Here is a 24,286-nt window from a genome sequence, read left to right as displayed (position 1 = left end):
ACAGACAATCAGCATTATCTGGCTATTAATGGCCAAGGAGGCTCTTCTGCACTCAAGAGTATTTCTGCTTTAACCAAAGTGACTAGTGATGACCCAGGAAAGGAGAGAATTTCTGTCTCATGGAAACAGTTGTCCCTTTGAAACATTATGTGTCATTTTGCAGTGTCTTCTCCTTCCTAACAAACTATCTGGATTGCTGAACTGGAGTGACAAATGAGATGGTCACACTGGGAACTATGTGGTGTTTTAATCCAGTTTCCAGCTCTGCACACATCACTTTCATATATCACACAAAACTGTTCTTCCTCCCCTTTCGCATTAGCATAAAAGGGAGGTGTTGTGAGCAGGAAGCACATGCCAAAAATCTAAATTCTCTTCCTGAAAGTTCCAATAATTCTTCTGGAATGGAATCATCTTTTATTACATGAAAAAACACACATAGATCTTTATTTGACACCACGTAATGCAACTGAAGAAACTTAAAAGCACAAGCTAGAAAACAGCACCAGAATTAATCTTGAATTATGTCGGCTGAAGGCTGGTGCTGTCAAAACACAAAAGCGGATGTGGCAGAAGAAAACCAAGGAAAGAAGCCCTTACAGACCGTGAGTGCTTACCAGAAAGAAACCCTTAGCAAACAACACACAACCTCAGTGTCCAGCCCAGGTCTGCGTGGCAAGTTTCCACCTTGATACTCACAGCTGTGCTCTCAGCATCCTGACTACAGTTCCCAGGCAGAACTCGTGCCCAGCTTTAGTGAGGTGAGCAGATCTCCAATGGCTTGGGGCATCACCCTGTCCTACTGCACAGACACACATGAGCCAGCCCTGGGTCACGCTCCAAGCTGGCAGGACACAAGCTACGTCTAGTTCAGAGGCCACTCACACACTGGACTGTGCCCAGCAAGCACCACCTCCCCAGAGTGAAGGGTTTGGGACCAGCATTAGGTTTATTTGTCTAAATGAGGCAGGCATGTATCATGTCAGCCTGTGGAGAGGGTGAGCTCACAACTGCCTGCACTTAATGCAGTATTTAGGGCATTGCAGCAGGAATTCACAGGCAGAGTATACATCTGAGCATACCTCTGAGTCAGCTTGGAGCCATGACCCAGTAAGGTGCCAGAGGAAAATTACCATTCTAGATATCAACTTTCAGCTAAGTCATAAACTAGAGCACTGATCCCTCCTGTCACCGCTCATAAAAGGACTTAGTGGTAACCTAAGTATGGTCAGCATTAGAGAATTCAGCTTTTTACTTAAATGCATCATATTACATCCCTGCAGAATAAAACCAACAGCTACAAGCAAAAGAACATTTTGCAATAAGCCTGCCTATAGGAGGCCCTTCTGTTAATACTAAAACATTCTAGAGAATCACATCTCAAACTGATTTAATTCCACCAGCAACAGTTGTAAGAACAGGCTGATCTCACATTCCAGAAAGGACAAATAAGAACCTAAATTCCTATTACAGTTTTACTGTCCAAATTACTTCTGTGGGGCTGCCAAACTGCCACAATAACCCACCTCACTGCTAAGTGCTTTGGGGTGAAACTTGCTGCAGAAACCCAAGTGATTTTACAGGTTTTATAGAATGGAAATAGTGTGCTCTCCTGGCAGAGAGTTCCAGCTAGAAACCAAGAATTACTCATGTGTAAGTCCAAAGTACACCCTTAGTTTGCACTGATGCCCAAAATTATTTTAGTTAAGAGTTTGCGTTCCATGTGCTATTTTTTTCCCTCTATCTCCAAAAATATACCTGTGTCCCTTCTTCACACTTTTCACCATTTTCACTGGTTACTTCCATGCGCATGAATTTGGGAGGTCGCCCAGGGCGTCTGCCTGGTCCAAATCTCCTCTTTCCTCGCCCACGACCTCGGCCTCTGGCTCTGCAGAATACAAGAGACAAAGGTGCTTCATGTTAGGTACAAAAAAAGATGGATTTAGATTCTCCACTGATTTTGTGCTTTCTTTCTCAGCATCCCTACTCATCCATTCAACTCAGCAACAATGATGCAGTAAATAATAAAAAGCAGTAAATAATAAAAACTGAAGAAATTCTGGCAGTAAAAACAATAGGTTTCTGGCTGCTATCTATTTATTTTGTGTTTTATGAGAAACCAAGGTTCAGAACAGATTAAAATGTCTATCAGTAATCATGGGACCAAGAGGACTACTTGCTTCCATCCAGCCCTCTGCCATGACAAGCCTCCCACTTCTAACACTCCAGTTTATGGCGTGCTGGAAGCATTTTCAGCATGATGGAACAAGTGCACAAGGAAACCCATTTAAAATCTGAGGCCACAACATCCCTCCCCAAAAAGTGCACAGCTGTTGATGTCAGACACTAAACAGAAGGGAACAATTTTGTGTCAAAAAAGCAAAACAAAGCAGAGTCACTTGCTACATTTCAGGGGAAAGAAGACACCAATGTCTTCTGCTCTGTGAGAGGTGTTTGTAGATTCAGTTTTTAATAGGTCAGGATAAACTATTTTGCCAGGCCAATGAGGCACTAAAAGCCTCGTTTTCCAAGCTCTGTACTTTCATATCTCTGAGAAACACAGTATTTTGATACTGTGATACTGAAACATTACAAGTATTTAAAGTCTTTGTCAAAAAAAAAAGCAAAACAAAAAAACCTCACCAGTTTCAACAGAGTATTTCTTTCAAGCTACTTCTTTCACAGAGCCTCTTATACCAGTCAGCCTCCTACTGCCATGATTTTTCCTTCTGGTGCTGAGTTGATCTCTCCTGAGTTGGTCACTAAGATTTGCAGGATAAAGCCCCTCCTTTCTGCATGTTTGGGGAAGCACCATAGTGACCCACAAGCGAAGCTAAGGCTGTCAATACCTGCTGAAGAAGTCCAACTTCTCATCATGGGAATTGAGGTGCTGCTGGAGCTGCTCCGAGCTCATGAAACGCCGATTGCACTCATAACACGGCCAGTTCTTTTCCTGCTCCCTGAGCACTATTGGAAATGTCAATAACACCATTTCACTCATCACCAATTAAACACCTAATTTTTTTGGCCCCCAGCCTCTCTATCCTCTGTGGGACATATTTCTCCCCTGAAGGTTAGACAGGCTGCAGAATACCCAGCCCTGCTCCACTGGTCTTTGCTTTTATGCCCTCTGCACTGTACTATGACCATAGATCATCACAAAGACACAGAAAGATCACTGGGGACAATTCTCATGGACTATCAACACTGTTAGAAATTCAGGGGGATTCTGAAATTCACCCTTGTATGGAAGAGCACCTACAGGATTGTGCCTCTGGCATAAGTTAAGGGATATCAAGGGAAATTTCTAAATCAAAGGCAGTCACACATCAGTTTATGGCACACAGTAGACACTGAGTACAGAAACAAACCTCTTTCTGGGAGGAAGCAACCTAATGCTTCACAGAAACTGAAACAAAGGCTTACATTTAGGTAATATTCTCATGAGAAGAGTTATTGGAAATAAGCCCAAATAACACAATCAACATCTGGTTTAACTTTTCCCAACCTAGCAGGAATTTGGGAGCACTATACAGCCCATATATTTGAAAGTAAGGAGTGCAACTCGCAACCACCACCACACTGAAAGCAGAAGATCCCATGTTACCCTTCCTTTCCTCCTCAGTTATGTCATGGATCTTCTGGTTCACAAATTCAGCATAGGAGGCAGCATACCACACCTGCAGCAAGAGCACAAGGTAGCAGGACACTTAGGTGGAACCAAAACTATTGGAAATTTATTTGAAAATGGGTTTTAAGCAATACATTTACTTCACTTGCTTCAACCACTAACTCTCATTGTTCCTTTCATCCTCAAGAATAAAGTATGGTAAGATAAATGTGCCCCCACTGAGGAATGAAAGAGCTTTGCCCAGGAAGTACATCCATTTAATTTTAAGGTCTAGCTTCCCAACATGAATGTTAATCTCACATATGGCTACCAGTAGCTCTAAAGGAAAATAAGATTAATTTCTTCAAACCCACCTACATGACTGTAAAGGAAGGATGTCAGCAGAGTTCTGATACTTGTACCAAGAGGAATGGAAATGTTACTAACTTGGGGGATTTCCCATTTCTTTTCTCCTGCTCTCCTTACGTAGACAATAGGCACCACCATCTAGACAGATGCATTTAATATGCTTCTGAAGGATTTGGTCCTGCCTCCCAAAACAAACATCTGCCAGGCACCAGCATGACGGACCTACTTTTGTCATACAAGGAATTTGAGCCTTCAACAAAGTGAACCACAAGAGGCAGGAAGACAAAGTTTCTTAAAGCCTAAAAGCAAGCAGTTGCTCACATTTAGCTGAGAATTTTTCCATCATTTCATCTATTTGATGAAAAGTGGATTTTGGAAGAGATTTCTCAAAAAAGGCATCAACAGATTTTCAGCATGAAAAACTCAGACAAGTTTGAACTTGTAGTGGGCCACAGGCAGAGGTGAGTAGGATTTCAAGGACTCTCCAGCAGGTGTGTCACTCTGCACGAATCTCACCAGCTGGACAAAGATAAAATCCTGGAGCTCCTGGACCACACACCTGGCAGCAAATCAGACCTTCCCAGCTTCAACTATTTCAATCTCTGGACAAAATGTGCATGAATGCTCTGCATCCACTTGGGGAGGAAATCATGTTACCAAGCCTTACAATCAGCAAACCATTTTACCCCAGAAGATGCTAACATATAAACTAACAAAAATTATGCTCCCACAGGAAGGTCTGTACAAATTTAAAGTTTGATTTCAAATTGTTTTACAAACTGTTGAGAAAATTATGTTTGAATGCACTTAAAATGGATTTGTAAGTTTTCTAGTAATTCAGCATTAAAAAATTAAGGACTGATTTCAGACAGTCCTGCTCTTAAAGGGTATAAGTATACTTTTGCCCTGATTTAGTAGGTGCACTTACTAAACAGTTGTTTTTCCAGACAATTGTTGAAATCTACATGCCAGAAGAGACTTGAAGAAAAACAAAATGTCATGATGTCGATATTTTTGGTTCCCTCTTCCAGTAGAAAATGTTGAAAATTAAGGCCATCTCAGCCAGCCATCCTGCTTTGAGCTCAACATAATCAATAAATTTTTAGAGGGAACAAAAAGCAAACCACAGGGAAGTCACAATATCCTTTATCATTTTTCACATGTAGAGTTTCAGAATCTCGAGGAAAACGAGGTAAAGGGAGAGACCATATTAACTTAAGGCACCAGAAAACAACTCAGGAACACACAGGGCTAACGGGAAAGGGCATCCAGAATTAAAAAAAATAAAATTGCTGCAATAAAAATTAGATTGTGTCAACAAAATACATGCTGTGTAAAACATGACAGGGAGAGACAAATAATTTACATATTTTTATTTTAAACTTCCTCACGAGACAAAGCTCATTAAAATACCTATGTTGTCGACTAACTGCTTACTGACTTCAGTGGCATTCAGTTCAGGCCATCAGAGGAAAAAATCTCTGAAACTATTCACAGCAGTAGCTTCTGGCACTTACTAGGCAGAAAGTCTTAAGATATAATTTAATCAGTAGAAAAAGAGAATCCTGACAGACAAGCAATGATGGATTACCTTGAGTTCCTGCTTGGGCTCCACATTTTTAATGGTGGTGTAATAAATGTGGTGGCCGTACTGATAGGCCACCAGGTTCTGCTCCAGGTGGTTTTGAGCTGGACGCACAAACATCATCCAGTTACACAGAGCCTCACTGGAAAGTTCAAACCACAGGTCTTCTTGCAAGTCTCTGTCTTTTCTGTCACCCTTATCAAGAGAAACCTGTAGCAAAATCCAATTATATGTGACTGTAACTGACTGGCAGCACATTCAGAAGAATTTGAGTTACTAAGAAAATTACTGTGCCCATGGAACTGTTACATTAGGGGAGCAATGAAAGCATACTTAATTTTCTCTCTTTACTAACAGGGATCCAGAAACAGGTTGAAAAATTTTCAACAACAGGTAAAGGTTTACTAGGGAGGCACAATGGATCCTTCCAAGGCTTTCAAGGACAAGAATCATTCATTAAAGGGGTCAGGGACAGTATGAACATGCCTCTATAACAAATGACACATAAGTAGCTGTAGCTTTAGTAGGCTACAGAAACATCAGTCAGAAGTTCCTAATTGGCAGACCCACTTTTCCTTTCATTTCTTGACTCATGACATTGCCTCAAGCAGGAAGCAGCACTTCTTTAGCTGAACTCTCTTGGTTGCTAAATCTGCCTATGGTCACAACTTGCTTGTCAGACACCGACCATCACAGCTCTCCTAAGAATGTGGATCTAAACTCTAACAAATAAACGACTAATTTTTTATAATGAAACCACTAAATAAATGGGTAAAAGTCACTCAAATCCATTTTACCCCATGTCAATTACTTGGCAAGAGGAAGGGAATAAAAGTATCTCCTGTCCCCTACATCTTATGAACAGAAAGGCAAGAAAAATATTTTGAACTGAAGCTACAACATGACACAAAAGAATGGCTGCAGAACGTCCTCAGAAGGGGCTGCTGTTTTTATGTCCAGATGCTGCTTCAGCTCATGTGAGAGTGATTCACAGCCTTCCATATTATGCACCCTATATATACATATATATATCCTATCACCATAATGCCAGAACATTCACCAGGATTAGTGTGTCACCCTGAATAAGAGAGCAGATTTGGAATCAAAGCCATCTGGGTATTTCTTATTTACACTCAGAGATGGAAGTAACAAAACATCTCTAGTGAATTGATCACAATAGAGTGACAAATTAATGAAAATCAAAGCTTAGGGACAAATTGATTCCCCCTTTTCTCACCCTTACCTTCAAATGGATATAGCAGTCTTTGAGCTCAGTCTGTCTGACCAGGGGTCCTTCCACAGGCCCAAACTGTGTACGCTTCGGGATACGCCTTTTGGAGAACACACCTCCCAAAAACCTGTCTATATAGAGCACCAGGGGAAGGCTGGCCCTTGCCCTGGTCAGCACAGGCCGGTTTGGGATGGGATGCAAAGGTCCATGTTTTGGACACACTGAAGGATGTGCGTTATTACACTCTTCACACCCTGCAACACAAAGGCAGAGAGGACATGACTTTCAGGCAGATACTCACACACCAGTTCAGAACAGCCTTATCTCTCTCAAAACATCTTTGGCTTAGCTGTGGGAACACTTATGTCAATAATCTGTCTACATTTTAAATTATTAGACAGGCCAGTGTCCAGCAAAATAAAAACAAAGCAGCTCAGAGACTTCACTAAAGACAGAATTTTGTCTTTTCAGTAATGCAGCCCAATTACAGTTCACATTTCTGGGAATAAAGGCTAACATTTATTTATTAGTGCCAAAATCTGAATGGTTTTTGCCTTTCTTTACTAAAAACTGATGGAGAGGGAAGAAAAAAGGGGGCAGGACAGGTAGTACACTACATATTACTGCACATGCTTACACAAATCATTTGGATCAAAGGGTCGAGGTGGATCTGGATCCCATTCATCCATGTCAGTGTCTTCCCCATCTTCATCCTCATCTTCATCCTCATCATCTTCCTCTTTTGTTTCTATCCTTTCCATTTGATTCTGCAAAGGTGCTAAAGGATCAGAACCCTCCACAGCCTCCATAGGAGGTAACACCTGGTTATGCACCGGTAATGATGCCTGAGGAGAGAATTCACAAACAATTCAAGCTGACTCATGAAGAAAACCACAAGGACAAGCAATGAAGGTCCTTGCTAATCTACCCTTCCTGCTGCCTCTGGTAATGGAGAGGAGGACTAAGGAAGGTGCTAAATGACTACCAATGGATGTTTTGCATGGCTCACTGCTGCTGATGGCCTCACTCAAAACACCTGTATTACTCCCTGGCTCTACCTTGCCAAGGACTCTGTTCTCAGAAGAAACTGAACTCAGAGGAAGTTCTGGACCCTTGCACGAAATTTGAAACAAACTCCAGGCTCTGTGGATATTACCTAGAGCCTAAGGCTGTATTTTAACTTCTTTTATACAAGTGAGAGAATTCTGCACTTTGGCACATGATCTTCTCTTTACAAGCCAACAAAACCAATCCCCAGAGAACAAAGGTAGAGGTCAGTAAGGAGTGAAGTAACGTGGAGACAAGATATAAACTACGGGACACAAAAGACAGTTGAGGGCATTGCATTCTTCCACTAATTTTCAAATTTAGCCCTTTCCTTCCTTAAAAGAACCACAACATTTGAAGTTTGGCACATATTCCATCACCCACACAGGTTTCTCAGGTAGAGAACAAGAAATATTACACCCAGCAGAGCTGCCTGAAAACACTGACGAGGAAACCCAGTGGATATTGCTGTTAACTTCACTTTTCAGCACTGATAGACTTTTTAGGTGGCTGCTCATAGAACCATCTGTGAAACAGGTGGTTCTCTGTATATTAAATAAACAACCTCCTAAACCCCCATATGATCCATGGTGAGACTATGGAAGACAGTACAAATCTGCACTACAGCTTTATCGCATCTCCCATATCACTCAGCCACATTTCAACCCCAGAGATGACGGAGCAATGAAATCAGTGTACTAGTACATGGAAAAGGAAAGGGTGCCTGGCAACTTACTCTATCTGTTTGTGGCCCCTGCTCCAGAGTCACTGGCTGGGGGGGGTCAGCAACGCTGCCAAGCACAGACAAGTTGGTGGGATTCATGCTCTGAGCAGCAGCAGGCAAGAGCACTGTTACCTAAAATCACAGGCACTCATTTTAGCACTGCAGCATTTCCATCAGTCACTTAACACACGGGCAGGGCCCGGCATACATAGCTCCCTTGAGCTCTTCACTCGCTAAAAAACTGTGGCATTCTCATGATTTTTGGGGTTCAAATAAGGAGGATGGGCTTGGACAGAACCTGCAGCTCCTGGGACAAAGGGAAAGGCTTCAAATATATAGATTTCAAATTCTGAATTACCTATTACACATTTTTAAATTAAGATCCTACTCAGCCTGGGTTCAAATGACACTAAAAACAGATGTTAGGAGCTCTTTAGCTCTCGGTAAAACGAGTGATTTGGGGTCTCTTTTCCTCTATGACCAAATTTACTTTCATTTTCAAGGGAAAAGGTAAAAGAAGGACTAAGAAACATTTCCTCTTTTTTTGACTTCTTTTTTCCTTGAGCAAACCCTGCCAATGGCTGGGCTTTAAGATAGCTTTAGATAAGCTTTAAGGTCCCTTCCAATCCAAATCATTCTGTGATTCTATGATCCAGAATCCATTAAAAAACCAGGATGATGTATTGACCTCACGAGAGGATCAAGCTCTCAAACAAGAGGATCCCAACAATTATTTTTCTTTACATTTGCTCACACTATACATTTTTGTTTACATACTCACTTTTTTGTGCTGTAACAACCAAATTAATGCACATTACCACACTGTTCTCATCCATTCAGGAATAAAACAAAGCACAATTAAGACCCTAGGAATCACCTTTTCTGCCTTTCATTTCCTGCTTATCTATACAGGAATTTGCACCATTATTTTGCATGACTTCTCATCACTCTCTACAGCTGACATCATGTGGCTTCTAGTTTGTGCCTCTAACTGTTAAGCAGCTCCAGTAGTGAGGGAGCAGACAACAAAATCCATGATGTGCACACTCAGAACTCCAAACTAGTTGCTTTATTTAAAGAGGTATTAAGAGTAATTTATGAAACTCCTGAAAAACAATATCAAGAAGATTTCGGGGAATGGTGTGATGGTGAGGAGGAAACCACCTACAATAGTCTGATAATGACACTTCTGATGCCAAGTGGCAACAGAAGAGGCATCATTATTCCTCCAGTGTGCCAACAAGGAGAGAGGGTCAAACACACTTGGATCTATTTGTAACCCCTGTTAGCATTGTCTACTACTAATCACACCAAACATACCCTTACTTGCACTTCCATGTCAGGCACTGCATGGACTATGGACATTATTTTTATAAACCTCCCACTTTCTTTCTACAGTAAAATTTCTTCTGAAAGACAAGAGGAGCTTTAATTATTATTTTATCATTAGTTGTCAGTTCAGGGATGTCCCACATGAAACACTGATGTAAAAACAGCTGCAAAGGCAGGAGTTGATATAATGAGGGATTAACCATTCACCAAAAATTAATATATGTGTTATGACTGCTGTCAGACAGTGTTGGAATGGAGGACAGGCTGCAGACACAGACAAGTGCTTTTAGGATAATAACAGCAGTTACAGTTGTTACTGCCATCTGCACTGTGCACAAGTAATCTCTATTTTTAATTAATCATATACATGTTAGTTAAATGAGCTTCATGACAATTAAATAGGAAATTTTGGCTTCTTAATGCAGGGAAATGAACAGACAAAAAAATTCCAGAGCAAAACTCCAGAGAATGAGAAGACAAGTAACACCTTTATTGTGTCAGTCATTGCTTCCCATCCGTGCCTCAACCATTTAGAAGGTCTTTTTCATTCAATTCCTCACTCTGCCCCAAGATTTTCAATAAATACATATTCTAATGATGGATTTGGTGATGATTTGGATCTAATACATCCATTCACACATGTCATTAAAGACCCACCAAGCAGTAACGATTTAAAGTCTATGACAAACAGAGTATTCCAACCAGAGAGATGTGAAAGCACCTGTCTACAGTTGATTACCACGGTGCAGTCCCCAAAGATACCAGTAAGAGTTAATAACAAAACTTCCCCATCTGTGATGGGTGTAAAAAGCATAAGGAAAAAATCATCATAACCTTATAAACACAGGCTGCAGTTTTATTCTCTTCCCAGGCCACCTCACACTGACAAGCCCAGCATACCTGGTAAGAGAGCCAGTCACTGAACTTCTTCAGGTTTTACACTTAACTTCCTGTGACGTTTCTAGTAAACCTAGAATTTAATCCAATTTTTCAATCCCTGGAGAACCTTTTGTGGCCCTAAAGGCATTTGGATTAGAATCTGTATGAGGACAACTGAACACCCAGCCTTTCCAAAATGGCACATTCAGATTACATCAGCCCCATCTGCTGCAGGGACACCGTTGAAAGACTTTTCATGCTATCTGGGGCAGTAAATTAGAATTCTTGTTCAATATGAATTAAAGAGAATAAACCCAAAATCATTCTTAACTTTTATTGTCATTCATGCTCAAGCCAGTCATTGGTCTTAGTACAAGTCTAAGATTGTCACTGGACAACTTCAGAGACAGCTCATTACCCTCCCACACCACACAAATGTCCCTTTACCTTCCCTAACTGTTCCCTCAGAGTTTTAGACCCAAAATGAATAATATCTCTTCCTTACCTGCTGGGTGGTAGCATCTTGTTGGACATAAGCCACTTGGGACGGATCTGTAAACAGAGTCTAGACAAAGTGAAAAAGGCTTACCAAACAAGCCCTCGGGGTTTTTACTCCCAACTCACATAAAAGTTACCCTGCCAGCACAGAACAACCCACATTTGAGCCTTTGTCAGCTCCTAACCTGCCTGTTATCACAGCAAATTACTTCAGCTTACCCAACTAGACCTACACACATAGAAATTAAAAATTAGGTAATGTTCCATAAAGATTTAATATATTTATGTGGCACTTTGTATCTCTACAGCTGAAGTGTTTCACAGGGTTTATTGTTTTTATTTACCAAAATCACTTTGTCAATTGTTGATTTGATAAAATCCACAAGAAGAAATTCAATAGTTCTATCTATACCCTTAATGTGTAACACTTCAGGGCAGGATAGAAGGTAACCGTGAGCTTTTTCTTCCTGAAAATTCACAAGACTGCTGGATGCTTTCTTTTGAGGAACTATCATGCACATCCTATATGGGACTTTGATATGGCCAGGATGCTGTTTAATTTCATAGAAGCCATGCCAATTTCAATATTCTGCAAGAACAGCCCTGACAGAATCCCAGGAAAAGCAAGGCTATGGATTGACTGAGGCCAGCCTTACTTAGCAAAACTTGAAATATCTGAGCTTGTAGCAGCCTGGCTACAACAAAATAAATCACGGTATAATATAAATTCCTTTAGCACTGTAATAATTTCACCATAGATGCACAAGAGTGTTTGAATACTACACATCTTTTGATACGATGACAGCATTCAGAGTTTTGGAGTTAGCTGGCCAGTAACTTCCCGGGAGATATTCTCTCAGGACATCACACTGAAGCTGATTTTCTGGGACAGCTGAGAGCTGCACAAGACACATTGTGCCACATGAGGCCCTGCCAGCATGATGGGGGTGTCAGGTATGTGCACTTTGCAGCACAGCTAATCTGCCCTGTCAGTAAAGATATTATAAAACACTCTTGACAAAGCGTGCTTGTTCCTTTTTAACCTGTTCACACAGAGGCAGAGATACATAGCATATTTACTCCATATAAACATGTGCTGTAAGGGAATAAAGGCTATTTAATATGATTATGCAGAAGGAAAAAAATATAAAAGGTCTATAAAATCAGTAACTCTGCAGAGACTAAAAAATTATGTTGAATAAACAGATGCTCTGCAAAAAGACATGACTATTATAACTATCAATTGTGACAACTGTACTACACAAAACAAAGACTCTTCCAGAAAAAACATAGATGGCTCTTAGCTTTTTACTGGATACAAGAGGCAGAATTTCTGCTGAGATTATCCTCATTCTGGAAAACATTTTTGAGTAAATTATAATCTCATCCACCTTCAGTGAAGTAACCAACCTTTCGTAATTCATAGCCTCATCATCCTCTGATAAGCAGATTTGCACATCAGACAAATGAACAGCATGAAGTCCATGCTCAGCAGTGGGCAGAGAAAACTGCTGGGAGCGACTGCATGCTATTTTCCAGTCATACCACTTGGCTGGTAACTGGCTTTTATCCCAAACAAGATTTTTTTTTAGGTGCCAAAACCAGGGTGGGCTCAGAACCACACGTGCCTGCGTAGCTTCCACGGGGTGGATGTAAACGAGGGTGTGCTCCGAGGTGTCCACAGAGGTGTAGGAGGTGCCGTCAGCTGTGTAAACCACCTGCTGTGCGGGGCCGCGCTCCTGTTCGTCACTGTACATGATCTGGGCCACTGCCCCACCCTCGGGGACAAAGTGCACCTGGGGAACAAACAGATCCTGGACTCGCACCAACACAGGCCAGTGGGACACAGAACCAGAGTCACAGGGTGCTTTGGAAAGCAGAGAGAGCTTGTGTCCCAACTAATCGGAATGCAGAAAAACACACATTTCAAATCTCACTCAATTATTCTACCAATAGAAATCTGGACACAACTCCCATCAGTCTCTGGTTTTACTCTGCACTGCAACTCAAGACGTAACTGCTGCAAAGAGCACCCATCCACACTTGGTTCTTGCATGACACTTTAAAAATTTTTAAGGGAAAAAGTTCAAATATGAACTGATGTATCTATTAAATTTATTGGGATATTGTTTTCCTTTATGCTCATATCCCTTTCAGAATTTATGATAATGACTTCATTCAGCCAGTTCTGTAGCTGGAGGTAATTTTTGCTGTCTGATGAGAGGCTAACAGAACTTACTAACTCTGATATTCCTCAAGTTATAGTACTGCAGTTCTCAGAGGCGGCAGTAGGGCATACTAGACTGCTCCTCTGTAGCATGTGGGTGCAGCATCAGTAGAAAATTCAACTATTCAAATGGTCAAACCTATACCTGAAAACATTAAGCACAGATTCCAAGGACTACTGGAACTAGTTATGTCTAGGGCAGCACTTAAAATTTAAACAAGTTGATTTTACCAGTATATTATGATCATAACTGATGATCAGCGGCCTATATTAAATGAGCCAGAATACTGGATTCCAGTGAAAACAGGAACATGTTTAGCTTTTGCCATCCTTAATATCCTGCAAAGCATTTTCAGTGAATGGGAAAAACAGGACAGTGAGCAGGAAACCTAGTTTGAGTACAAGTATTCATAGTCACATACAATTCTTTCACATAAAATGATGCTACAGTTACATATTTTATCTTGTTTCACTTTTTAGCTTATGCTCCAGAAGACACCTGGTACTCTCCTGTGGATGCTCAGTGCTGATTCTGTACAATAAATCCTCTCACAAACACTACATTTGGAGAGCACTCTGCAAATACTCATTAAACCTTTAAACTGCCATGTTTTTCATTAAGTCTTAAAACTGCAAACAGCAGCATGGTTATCCCATTGTAGAGAGAAGGGGACACAGACCATTGAAAACCGCCTTTCTTTGCAAATTTCAAAGCTGGAAATTACTAAGAGAGGCAGAATTTCTCAGCTTGTGGGTCAAACACCATGCAGCACCCTTTTCCGACCATACTTAAAAGAGTAAATCAATTTGCAGAATTCTGAAAATTCGCAGCTGCATTGTCTCGGAGGCAAGAGAGACAAGCTGCATACAGCAGAACCTGACTGCATTAGTCACAATTAACATTTCTCCCTTCCTCACTACCCAGATGTCTGGCTGGAAAAAAATATTCATATTGCCTTCCCCAAGGTCCACCCACAGTTCCAGCTGATTCGAATGATGCCATCAAAAGTGGCTGCCACAGAGCACAGATTTTGTTCATGTTCATTACTCTCCCACATAAATATATTTGTACACTGAAACTTCTACAGCCACTGCCTGGTTTTCTTCAGCTCATTTAAGAGCTCTGTGTCTTCACTGCTGCAATTTGCACTTCTCGGTTTCTGAAGCTTTAACCCCCAATCACTACAGAAATGTTTGCATTTCTGCTCAAATGAAAGCTGAGCTTCTAGACTCTAAATCAGGGCCAAATGGAAACTAACCCTCCCACCAATCCAAATAGAGCCCAAGCAGAGGCAGAGCTCTGGTTAATCACCTGAGCACTGTTCTGTTCCTGTGCTGCAGACTCAGTCCACACCTGAGGATTTTCCTCTTTCAAGTCCATCTCCTCCCTGCCTGAGTGCTCCATCAGGAGAAAGAGATCTACTGGAGGAATGTCTGGCTGAAGGGATTCATCTGTTCAATGTGTTTCTGCTTCCAGAAGACAAGGTGATCTTCAGCAACATGGCTCTAAAAAAAACAGAGAACAGAGACATTAAAACCAGCATGACACATGGCATGGAGCTATGAGGGATTTATTATTACCAGCTACTACACTTCAGTAATACAGAGTAAAGCAGATTTGGCTTTACAAACACTTCCTACAAGACCCAAACACCTTACGTCATGGGAGTAAGGGAAGAGAAAACTTATCTCACTGAGTATGGACAAGTCCTCTGTTTGCCCCTTTCCATGTCCCATTAAGGAGGAAATAAATCAACCACTGCACCAATTGCAGTGAAAGAGTACACTGAATTCTTCCTGCATGTCTTTCCTTGGCCACAGGCTATCCATACCACTTTCTCCTCATTGTCCTTCTGGTACCTACAGGCCTAGAAATCAATAAATAATGCAAAAAATGGACCTGAGGCTTCCAACAAGAAAACACTATGTTCAGACTTGCATCACCAGTTCCTCAGTTTGCCTGAATGAGGTTTTGTTTGAGCACCAACTGGTTTTCCATGTACAGACAGATTTGACCTTGGACAAAACCCCAGACCAGGTTAGTACAGTGTTACAGTTGTGTTGGGGGTTAGGTGTCCTTCCTTTTGTTCCTTCTCAGCTATGGAATTTTTACCCATCAGTGTCGGGAAAATCTGACTGCTGGTACTTGAGAAACTGTGCTTGAGAAACACAGTTCAGCTGGGGGGAGGTGAGGGGAAGGGAAGCAGAAAAAAGAGAGGGCAGGGGCAGCTGGAGGCTGGCTGCTTTCTTGGGCTGGAGAACAAGACACTCTCTCAGAGCTGCTGTGGTCTTGGGAGAAGGGAATTCATCATCACCCAGATGGAGCTGCTGCTTCTTCCTCTTTCTTCATGGGCCTCGCACCTCCTGTCCTGCCAGGACATGCAGCAGTGCCAGCCACCACCGCAGAGCTGCTGATCCACCTCAGCCACCGGGCCGGGATCTCAGCTCATCCCTGCTGTTCCAGCTCAGTGTTCCTCAGAGCCCTGCAGGAGCACCGGCACTGCCCGCCCGAGGGCAAAGCCTCTCCTCCATCCCTTCCCGTCTCGGCCGAGAAGGCTGTCACGGGCTCCCTGCTTCTGTTTTCTTGTTAATGCTGTAGTTATTGTTGTTCGTTTGCCTTGTTATACATACTAGCGAAGAACTGTTATTTCTATCTCTAGATCTCTGTCTGAGAGCCCCTTGATTTCATAATTCAGAGGGAGGGGTTTTACATTTTTCATTCCAAGGGAGGCTCCTGCCCTCCCTAGCAGACACCTGTTTTCCAAACCAAGACAAATAGTCAACTACTAAAAATGAACAATGTAACTTAAACTCTCAAAAGATCCTGACAAACTGCTTCCAAGTTTGATTTTATTCACCTCTTGCAATTTTACTGGGGCCTCTCAATCTGTCTTTGTGATCCCAGAAGGGTAATTTACAGCTCTGGTGATTGGTTAAGTCCGTGGTTCAGCACCTCCCCAATCCTTCATCTCTAATTAGTCATATTAAATCAAAGACCATGAATTAGCATGAGGCTGAGCCCATTTCATTTCTCAGCTGCTCCAATTAACTTTATTTTATATCCAGTGCCTTGCTGCACTGCTCCAATGCCAGCCCCCATCTGTGCACCAGGAAGGAAGCAGAAGGCTCCTTGCTGACGCTTTCATTCATTTGCATTTTAAATGCAAATTATTTTAGTCATAATTTATCCCTATAAATGCTAGCATTTGGCCTTGTCATTGACAAACTGACAAATAGATCAGGAGAGGTAAAAAAAGCAGCAGGCACTTTCTGTCTCCTCCTAATTTTGCCAGCAAAGACTCAGCTGTGCTGACCTGAACGCTGACTGTTCCACTGGGCCTGGCCAATTGGATACATCACCAGGGCAGGAAAGTCTCAGGCTAACATCACTGAACTGTGTGGTGGAGCAAAAAATCATATTACTTTCATATATACAAAGAAAAAGAGTGGGAAAGATATTTCTGGGCATTGCTAGACACCAAGTTATGCTGTTACTGGTGACTGGAGTTAACACTTGCTGTCTCATGCTGAGCAATGCAGCAGCCGTGGGCCCCACAAAGGCAGGCACTGGGGAACTGTTCTGACTTTCTCTTATATCCAAACATCTCTAGTTATGGGAATGCAGGGACAGAAATCTCATCCCCATTAATATTGCTTGATACAAACTATCCCCAAAAAGCACTTAGGATAAAAATTAAAAAGAAATCCATGTACCAGCATTCAATGCGTGAGTTTAGTACCAACAAATTAACTGCAGCACACTTGTTCTCCAAGTGTGGAAAGCCAGGGCAATTTACAGATAAATATTATTTATTTATATATCCAAGTGTACACGTGCTCTGATCTATAAATACTATCCATCCCTACACAGAACCTTTTTCCTAGTTACTTGTTATGTTATTATGGATTAAATTAGGGATTTTCTTGTATCTAATCCTACCTTATTCACTGATCTCCTTCACTCATTTTATCAAGTATATGTTCTCTATTCAGAATATATAAATATATACATATATCAGGTACATGATCACCTCTACTCATGCAAAACATGACAGCATTTAGGTAAGTAACATACTGTGAACAACTTCTTTGCAAAATTTAACACCTATCCTGTTGATATTCTTCAGCTGGTTTATCCACAACAGCTCTTTTCCTAGACTGCCTGTATTAATCAAGAGCAAATTCAGGTAATTGCACTAAAAGTAGCCATTAGTTTAATCAATTACCTAACTGATTAGAAAACTAAAAATAAAAACAAACACTGGAGGTTTCCATTTGGGGTGGTTTGATTTTTTAAAAAAAAATATAATTACCCTGTTAAAAAGAATGCAATTACATTAACTACTAATTGAATTAAGGGAAAGGCACAGTTCTGGCTAACTCCACATGGTGCAACAAGTAGCAGAATTTTTGGCTGACCTTCCCCACCAGCAGACACTGGAGGTCTGAAGGAAGATGGTGACGCACTCCTGCAGAGTCATTTTGGCACAGATAACTTACAACTTGAGTACAAAGGAGACTGAAGGGCTCAGGCAGGGTCTTTAAAAGACAAAACTGGGTATTAAGATTCATCTCTGAAAAATGAAGTACCAAGAAGTTGGAAAGAAAAGCAGAAGACAGTCATTTTATGGTTCTGAAAGTTAGCACTAACTTAAAATCTTGGGGGAAAAAAAAGCAAGGCTGAGCCAGATTCAGTGACCCAGAGCTGCAGATTCTATAACCAGTCCAGTAATTGCTGCTCTTAACAGAAATGAAAATAACAAACAGCTCAGCCCAGCCAATTGTGCAGTAGTAAGGGACAATAGTAGAAACTGCAGGATTTGCTGATGCTTTCAGCTTCTGTACTTCCAAATTTATCCTAGGATCTGCCTCTGGTATGCATTCCCTCAGTTCATCTGTAATCATGAAAACACACTAAAAAGCACATTTCCCTGGAAACATGGATGTGCTGAGAGCAAAGACAATGCAGAAGCGGACAGGCTGTGTCCCAGAGAGGTCCCAGGGACAGGGAATAAAGAGGGCGGGAGACAGGAGCAGGTGTTGAAATTCAGCTGAGAAACAAGCCCTGCAGTCAAGGCCAGGAGCTGGAAAAATCTTATCCAAAGTCACTGACAATAGAACTGCCACAAAACACCAACACCTGAGGAAATTTTCTGACACTGATGACGAGAAGAGCAAACTAACTTTGCTCACTGGTCCTCCATAGGATGCTCCTCCTCCTTAATCCTGCTCTCAATACCCATTACAGCCCTGACACTGACTGCCACAATGTCTCGAAATTTTAACTGTTTCCCTGTGGTCTTCTCTTAGCTCTGGTAGTTTTTTAGCAGAAATAAATGTGAAACTTTGGACATAAGCATTGACAAATCAGTGGCATGCAGGGAGTGCTCCCTGCTTGCTCTCTACACTGTTTGCCCATGGATTATCCTTTGCAACTGTTGATTTTTCTCACCGTATTGAACATATCAGACATTTTCAGACAAGCTAAACAAACACCAAGACATGCACCTCAACAGGAAGCTCTTCTATATCCAAGGAATTACCATAAAACTGTGTAACAGAAATTGAAACTCAATTGCAGAAATTCTAAAAGAAAAAAAGATAATTAAAGATAAAAGGCCTTGTGATAGGATAAACAGCTTTTTCTCAGTATAAAGTAGGCTACATTTTGTAATAAAAATCCATGTAAAAGTTTAGTAAAACAGAAATCCAAACAGCTTGCTTAAACTCATGCTAAATGTGCATGTTAGATATGTCTCTATTATAATCTGTCCACTATAAAATATAAGAGGCCTGGCTCAAATATTTTTCAATATACCATCTTTTTTGGGTTTCTTTTTGGGTTTTTTTTTGTTGTTGTTTTTTGTTGGTTTCTTTGTATGCTCATAGCAAATACTTCAGCAACTTGAAAATGATGAGATTTTACTTCTCTGTAAGTTGAAAGATTAGTCAATTATGACACATCGCCCAATAGTCACCCAAAATTCTGCCAGCAGCCCAATGCTTTCACACAACCCAGTGAGCATCACAAACATGAGCAAGAAGCAATGCCAGTGGGAGATGTTAAGGCATTTACAGTAACTGCAGACACAGTATTTTCCTCCCTAAACAACAGGCATGCCTCACCCTGTCCATGCTGGGTGATGACACAAGCTGAAACAGTAACAGGCATAACTAAAGAGTACAAATATAATCCATTACCACTCCAACATGACAGTGGTGAGGCAGTGACAGTCCTGTGTGTCGCTATATATTGTGCAAATCGCAACACAACACGATACAAGAGCCAGCACAGCTCCTGTGACTTTGGAATATCTTCTCTAGTGGAACGTTAACTCATTCTGAGCTGCGCAAGTAAATTAACCATGCCTCCAGGACAACCGTCACATTTACCTTCCTTTTCTCAACACCACCTGGGACCTGCTGCTGTCATAGGCCTACAGCCATCTCTCTTTAGTTTTCACATTTGACATCCAATGCAGAAAATACCATTGATGACAAAACTTCTCTGCTGCTCCTGATGCCTGGAAAGCACCTCGGTGTCACTGTCTGACAGTTCTTCATTTACTTTGGAAATCTTGGTTAAAACCTCCTTTTGACCTCTGCGACATTCTCCAAGTCCTTCCTGCTGTTCCTGCGGGATGGTGTTTTCTCTGGAGCTGTGTTATTAAACCAGCAGCTTCCCTGTGCACTGCATTCAGCTCCAGAGTATGGGAAAGCACTGCTCAGAGGGGCAAAGCACCTCATTGCCTATCCAACAGCAATATCCTTGTTAGCTTTGCTGCCTAGACACCCTGAGCCAGCACAGCTCCACATGTGGCCCCTCACAGGTTCATCCATGATCCCCCCACAAACACTCAGGAATGAATGGTGCTGTAAGAGAAAACCACAAACAGCAAAGTCACTGTTGGTTTGTGTTTGATGTCTAAGTGTTCTAAACACAAGTTAAACCCAGTGAACTCTTCTAGGGTTCAAAGGTAAGCTCTGAAAGTCAGAAAAAAGCACCACAAAAAAATTGTAATCAACAATAACCGTATTTTCTTGGCAAACCTGCTATTAAAGAATGACAATTTCTTTCAATGCTGCGACTATACAAGAAAATACAGAGACAGAATCTCTGGGGACTTCATCTGCAGCAACCTCTGTGAGCCTCACTAAGGGCATTCTGCTAAAAAGTCCAAGCCAGTGGCTGCCAAACTCTAATTTTTGTCCCTTCTCTGGGATGAGAAAGGAGGAATATTTAAGCTGAGCAAAGGGGAAACGACCACCTCCCTGCTCAGGGAACAATAAAGCCACTCAGTATCTCAAATGAGAACCCCCACTTCACAATAATAGTGCATAAACTGGCTAATGTGATTTACTCCCCAGTGTAAAAGAGCCTTGCCATAGTCTGAGGCTCCCTGCAGCAGTAGCAGCAGGGACTATTGGCTTAATCCTCCCACGGCTGAGCTCACTGACAACTGTGTGTCACCCCAGCCATGTGCAAGGGCAGCAAGATTGGTACAAAAAGGGTTTTACAACTCTGAGTCTTCCTCCAGTTCTTAATATGAAAATTATTTATTATGCTCGAAAGGAACATCACATGTGCCTGCAAAAAACTTTATCTCACACTTAATTATTCCAGTTTGCCTAGAAGGCAGAGCCAGTGCATTTCCTGAGATCCTTTAGCAGGAACATGCTTTCATTACAGCAGAAAGGTTTCTAACCTCATTGAGGACCGGTCAATCTCCTCTGCATTTCCATCCATCACAGGCACATACTGTTTCAAGGAACTCTGGCCCTGGTGCATTTTGCATGAATGTTATCAATCAGGTCATGCACAAACCACAATATTTATGTTTTACTGGCGAGTTAAAAATGGAAATCATAATAGGGCTGGGACAGCAAGAATTATTTCCAGAAAGGGAAAAATGGCTTCAATTTATTTTGTCCTAGTATAAATAGAAGATCTCAGCCAAACACCAACTCACTCTTTACTGCCATTGTGCATAATGAATCTATATCCACATCCTCATGGGACATCCATCATTAAAGCAATAGTGAACTGGAAGAGATCTCTTAGAACAAGGCCAGTCCTCTGCTGCTGTGCCTATCACATGTTACAGTCCTTTTCCTGAAGGGACAGTGCCCAGGCACCAAAAGTGACAGCACAACAGTCTAATATAACTATTCTCTCAAAAGTTATCAGATAAGTAACTGAAAATCCATTTCTACCACAGAATACAGGAGAGAATCCAGTCTGAGCACAGGTTAACATCCTCCTGGGGACTACCTAGGCTGGGTTTAGACACCTACTCAGAGATGCTCCAAGGACACCTCTCTTGTGTCCTAATTCTTGTATAATAAAGTGTTTCTTACACTGTCCTCTCCCTCAGTGGGCAAAGAGTCAACTTCATTACTTTCTACATATGCAAATCTCTTCTTTAGTCACCACTCTTCCCATTTGCTCAATATCTAAATATCCACTCCAGCAAATGGAGTTCTTCCTCCCACCCTCATCTTTGGGAATCTATGGCCATGTTCCTCATGTTGTCGTCTTCCCAATGTATTATCCTCTGAAGCCCCTGTGATATCATGGGCTGTTGAATTACATACTGCAGTTTTTGGACTCCAGCTGCTCAAGGCAGTGATCCTATCTTCTTAAAGGACTTGGTTTATAAATCAAAGAGAGAAGTCTGATAAAGCAAGGAACCAAGAAAAACATGCATTTAAACTACAGGATGACACAAAAGGAAAAGAAATGTCTGTATCAGTGTCTTCTACAATTCTGTCCACACAACCTTTGAGATGGCTCTGTTAGGGGTTACTGAAAGAAAACAAACCATTTCCCTCCAGCTTCTTCCTGGTAATTTTTTGTCTCCCATCTCTTCTCCTCCTCCAGCAAGCTCTTCCCAAAAGAACTGTCAGCTGGAGGGGATTCCTTCCCTTCCTACAAGTGGGCAGTACTGCTTCATCTCTCCCTCTCCCACCTCCCCCTACACCTCTCCTCTCAATTTTTATGTGTTGTAAAATTCAAAAAAATAAAATTACCTTTTTCTGCACATAAAAATACATACCTAAAGTGGCTCCTTCAGAATAGCTGCTGCTCTGCGCTACCCCAGAGAACAAACGGACTACCTGCACCTTCAAATAGGTGGGAACTGACATATAGATCCATTTCAGGGCTACGATAGAACAGCTGCATGTTTTACTAGCACGAGATAGAAGTGACAAATAGACCCAATCTCATGTTCAAGTCCAAACAAAATTCACCATACAAAACCAGCCTCCTTAATTAGATACACTTAGAAGTCCATTAGAATTCAGTGTACACAGCTGCCAGCAGCTGCAGGTGGTCAGGAACACACTCAAAGTGGCTGCTCACTGCAGAGAAACTTACCCCAAGAGAGCTCATCCAGGAATTTTCTGCAAAGGGTAGAACGAAGGGTGCCAGAGGAGAGCAGACAATACTACAGACCCATTTCACTCTAAAATCAAACTGTAAATTATTCTATCAGATAATAATAATTACACAGATATTTCATCCTATAAACAAAGTAATAAAGCCGTCTCTTTTCACACAAGAGAAGCATCCATGTAGCAAAATGCCAAAAATGGTCACAATTTCAGAAAGAAGTTTTCCATTTAGGGATAGACTAGAGCAATACACTCTCCTGTATTACTTTTCCTAGAAATAAAGGTTTTAGCAGGCTCAATAATGCCAATTATTTTATTGCATCCACAAAAGATGCAGAGAATTCTCTTCTAAAATCAGTTGGCAATTCATTAGCATCTCATCTTCTAACTGAACTACAAGAAAGAAAATAACTGAATTACTAAAAATCTGACAGAAGAAAGTGAAAGTTCCGTATAGTCTCTACTCCCATTGAAACACACAGGGCAACATTGGTAGGCATTTTACACACTCAGCTTTGCACTTGATCATTCTTTAAAGACCTGTAAGAACCGTAAGTATATATAGTGATACACTAGACAGGTTGATGCCAAAGTACTAAAAAGTGCATCACAAATACCAACCCTTCATTTCACTGTCAGGACTGTGACTACCGTCAGTAGCCTAAACCAAGTTTAAATTTTAATTTAGGGACCCTGTAAGACCCCTCTTGAGGCTCTGCAATGTACAGCTGAGAGGTAAAAGGTGACTACACATAGCTCTTGTACAGGGAAATAAAAAAGGTGAATTATCCCTTTAGGATGAGTAATTTTGAAAGGCATAGATTCAGGACCTTGTTCTTCCATTCTAACTCAACCATTTAACAAACTCGCATCAACTCGCTTTTAATGGAACCGGGGCACAGGAGAGGAAATGGGACAACTGAACACCAACACCCACAGAGCAAGAGAGCCACAAGATCAAGCATCCACTTGCTACAACCACACCCAAGACCACAGGAACAGGGTTTTTGGCACCAAGACCACTGTCGGGAGAACAGTGAACCCCACAGGTTCCACGTGCAGCAACTGCTGCTAACTCACACTAGGACCCTCATGAATGCAACCACCTCAGGAGAGTGGGGAAAGGCCTAACTTCCCACCATACCAAGCCAGGAGCCACACTGATACCCAAAAAGCCCCCTGGGGCAAAAGAATCTCAAGAGAACGGGACCCCAAGAACACACCCGGCCACTGCCCCTCACAGGGCAGATTGGGGGACCTCCAGCCACAGTCCCTGATAAAGTCTCCACGGCCATCAACAGCCAATCCGAAGACGGGGTGAGACGCCCCCTCCTCTAATTAGGCCAATAGGAGGCAGGGGCGCGAGGCACACGGCCAATCAGCAGGCG

The 24,286-nt window shown here is 41.8% G+C and overlaps 1 protein-coding gene across 10 annotated transcripts in view; it reads right to left on the bottom strand.

Moving 5' to 3' along the window:
• The window catches only part of PRDM10 (PR/SET domain 10), a 44,066-nt gene extending 19,798 nt beyond the window's left edge, over window positions 1–24,268 (bottom strand). The window contains exons 1-13 of one of the 10 annotated variants that reach the window (XM_033519707.1): window positions 24,122–24,268; window positions 22,882–22,980; window positions 17,922–18,041; window positions 14,815–15,008; window positions 12,904–13,071; window positions 11,283–11,342; window positions 8,579–8,698; window positions 7,433–7,640; window positions 6,808–7,049; window positions 5,571–5,774; window positions 3,608–3,680; window positions 2,850–2,967; window positions 1,759–1,888 (exon numbers count right to left, since the gene is read on the bottom strand). In XM_033519707.1, coding sequence (XP_033375598.1) covers window positions 1,759–1,888; window positions 2,850–2,967; window positions 3,608–3,680; window positions 5,571–5,774; window positions 6,808–7,049; window positions 7,433–7,640; window positions 8,579–8,698; window positions 11,283–11,342; window positions 12,904–13,071; window positions 14,815–14,907 — 1,416 coding nt within the window. In that variant the 5' untranslated portion in view covers window positions 14,908–15,008; window positions 17,922–18,041; window positions 22,882–22,980; window positions 24,122–24,268. Of the gene's footprint in view, window positions 1–1,758; window positions 1,889–2,849; window positions 2,968–3,607; window positions 3,681–5,570; window positions 5,775–6,807; window positions 7,050–7,432; window positions 7,641–8,578; window positions 8,699–11,282; window positions 11,343–12,685; window positions 12,879–12,903; window positions 13,072–14,814; window positions 15,009–17,921; window positions 18,042–22,881 lie in introns of those variants that run through there. The other 9 variants (XM_015649702.3, XM_019008916.2, XM_033519708.1 and 6 more) reach the window with 9 other exon arrangements.
• Between the last annotated feature and the right edge of the window lie 18 nt (window positions 24,269–24,286).

Source organism: Parus major, chromosome 24, assembly GCF_001522545.3.
Source record: "Parus major isolate Abel chromosome 24, Parus_major1.1, whole genome shotgun sequence".
In the NCBI taxonomy this organism is placed as follows: Eukaryota; Metazoa; Chordata; class Aves; order Passeriformes; family Paridae; genus Parus; species Parus major.
This window is presented reverse-complemented; position numbering and strand designations above follow the sequence as displayed.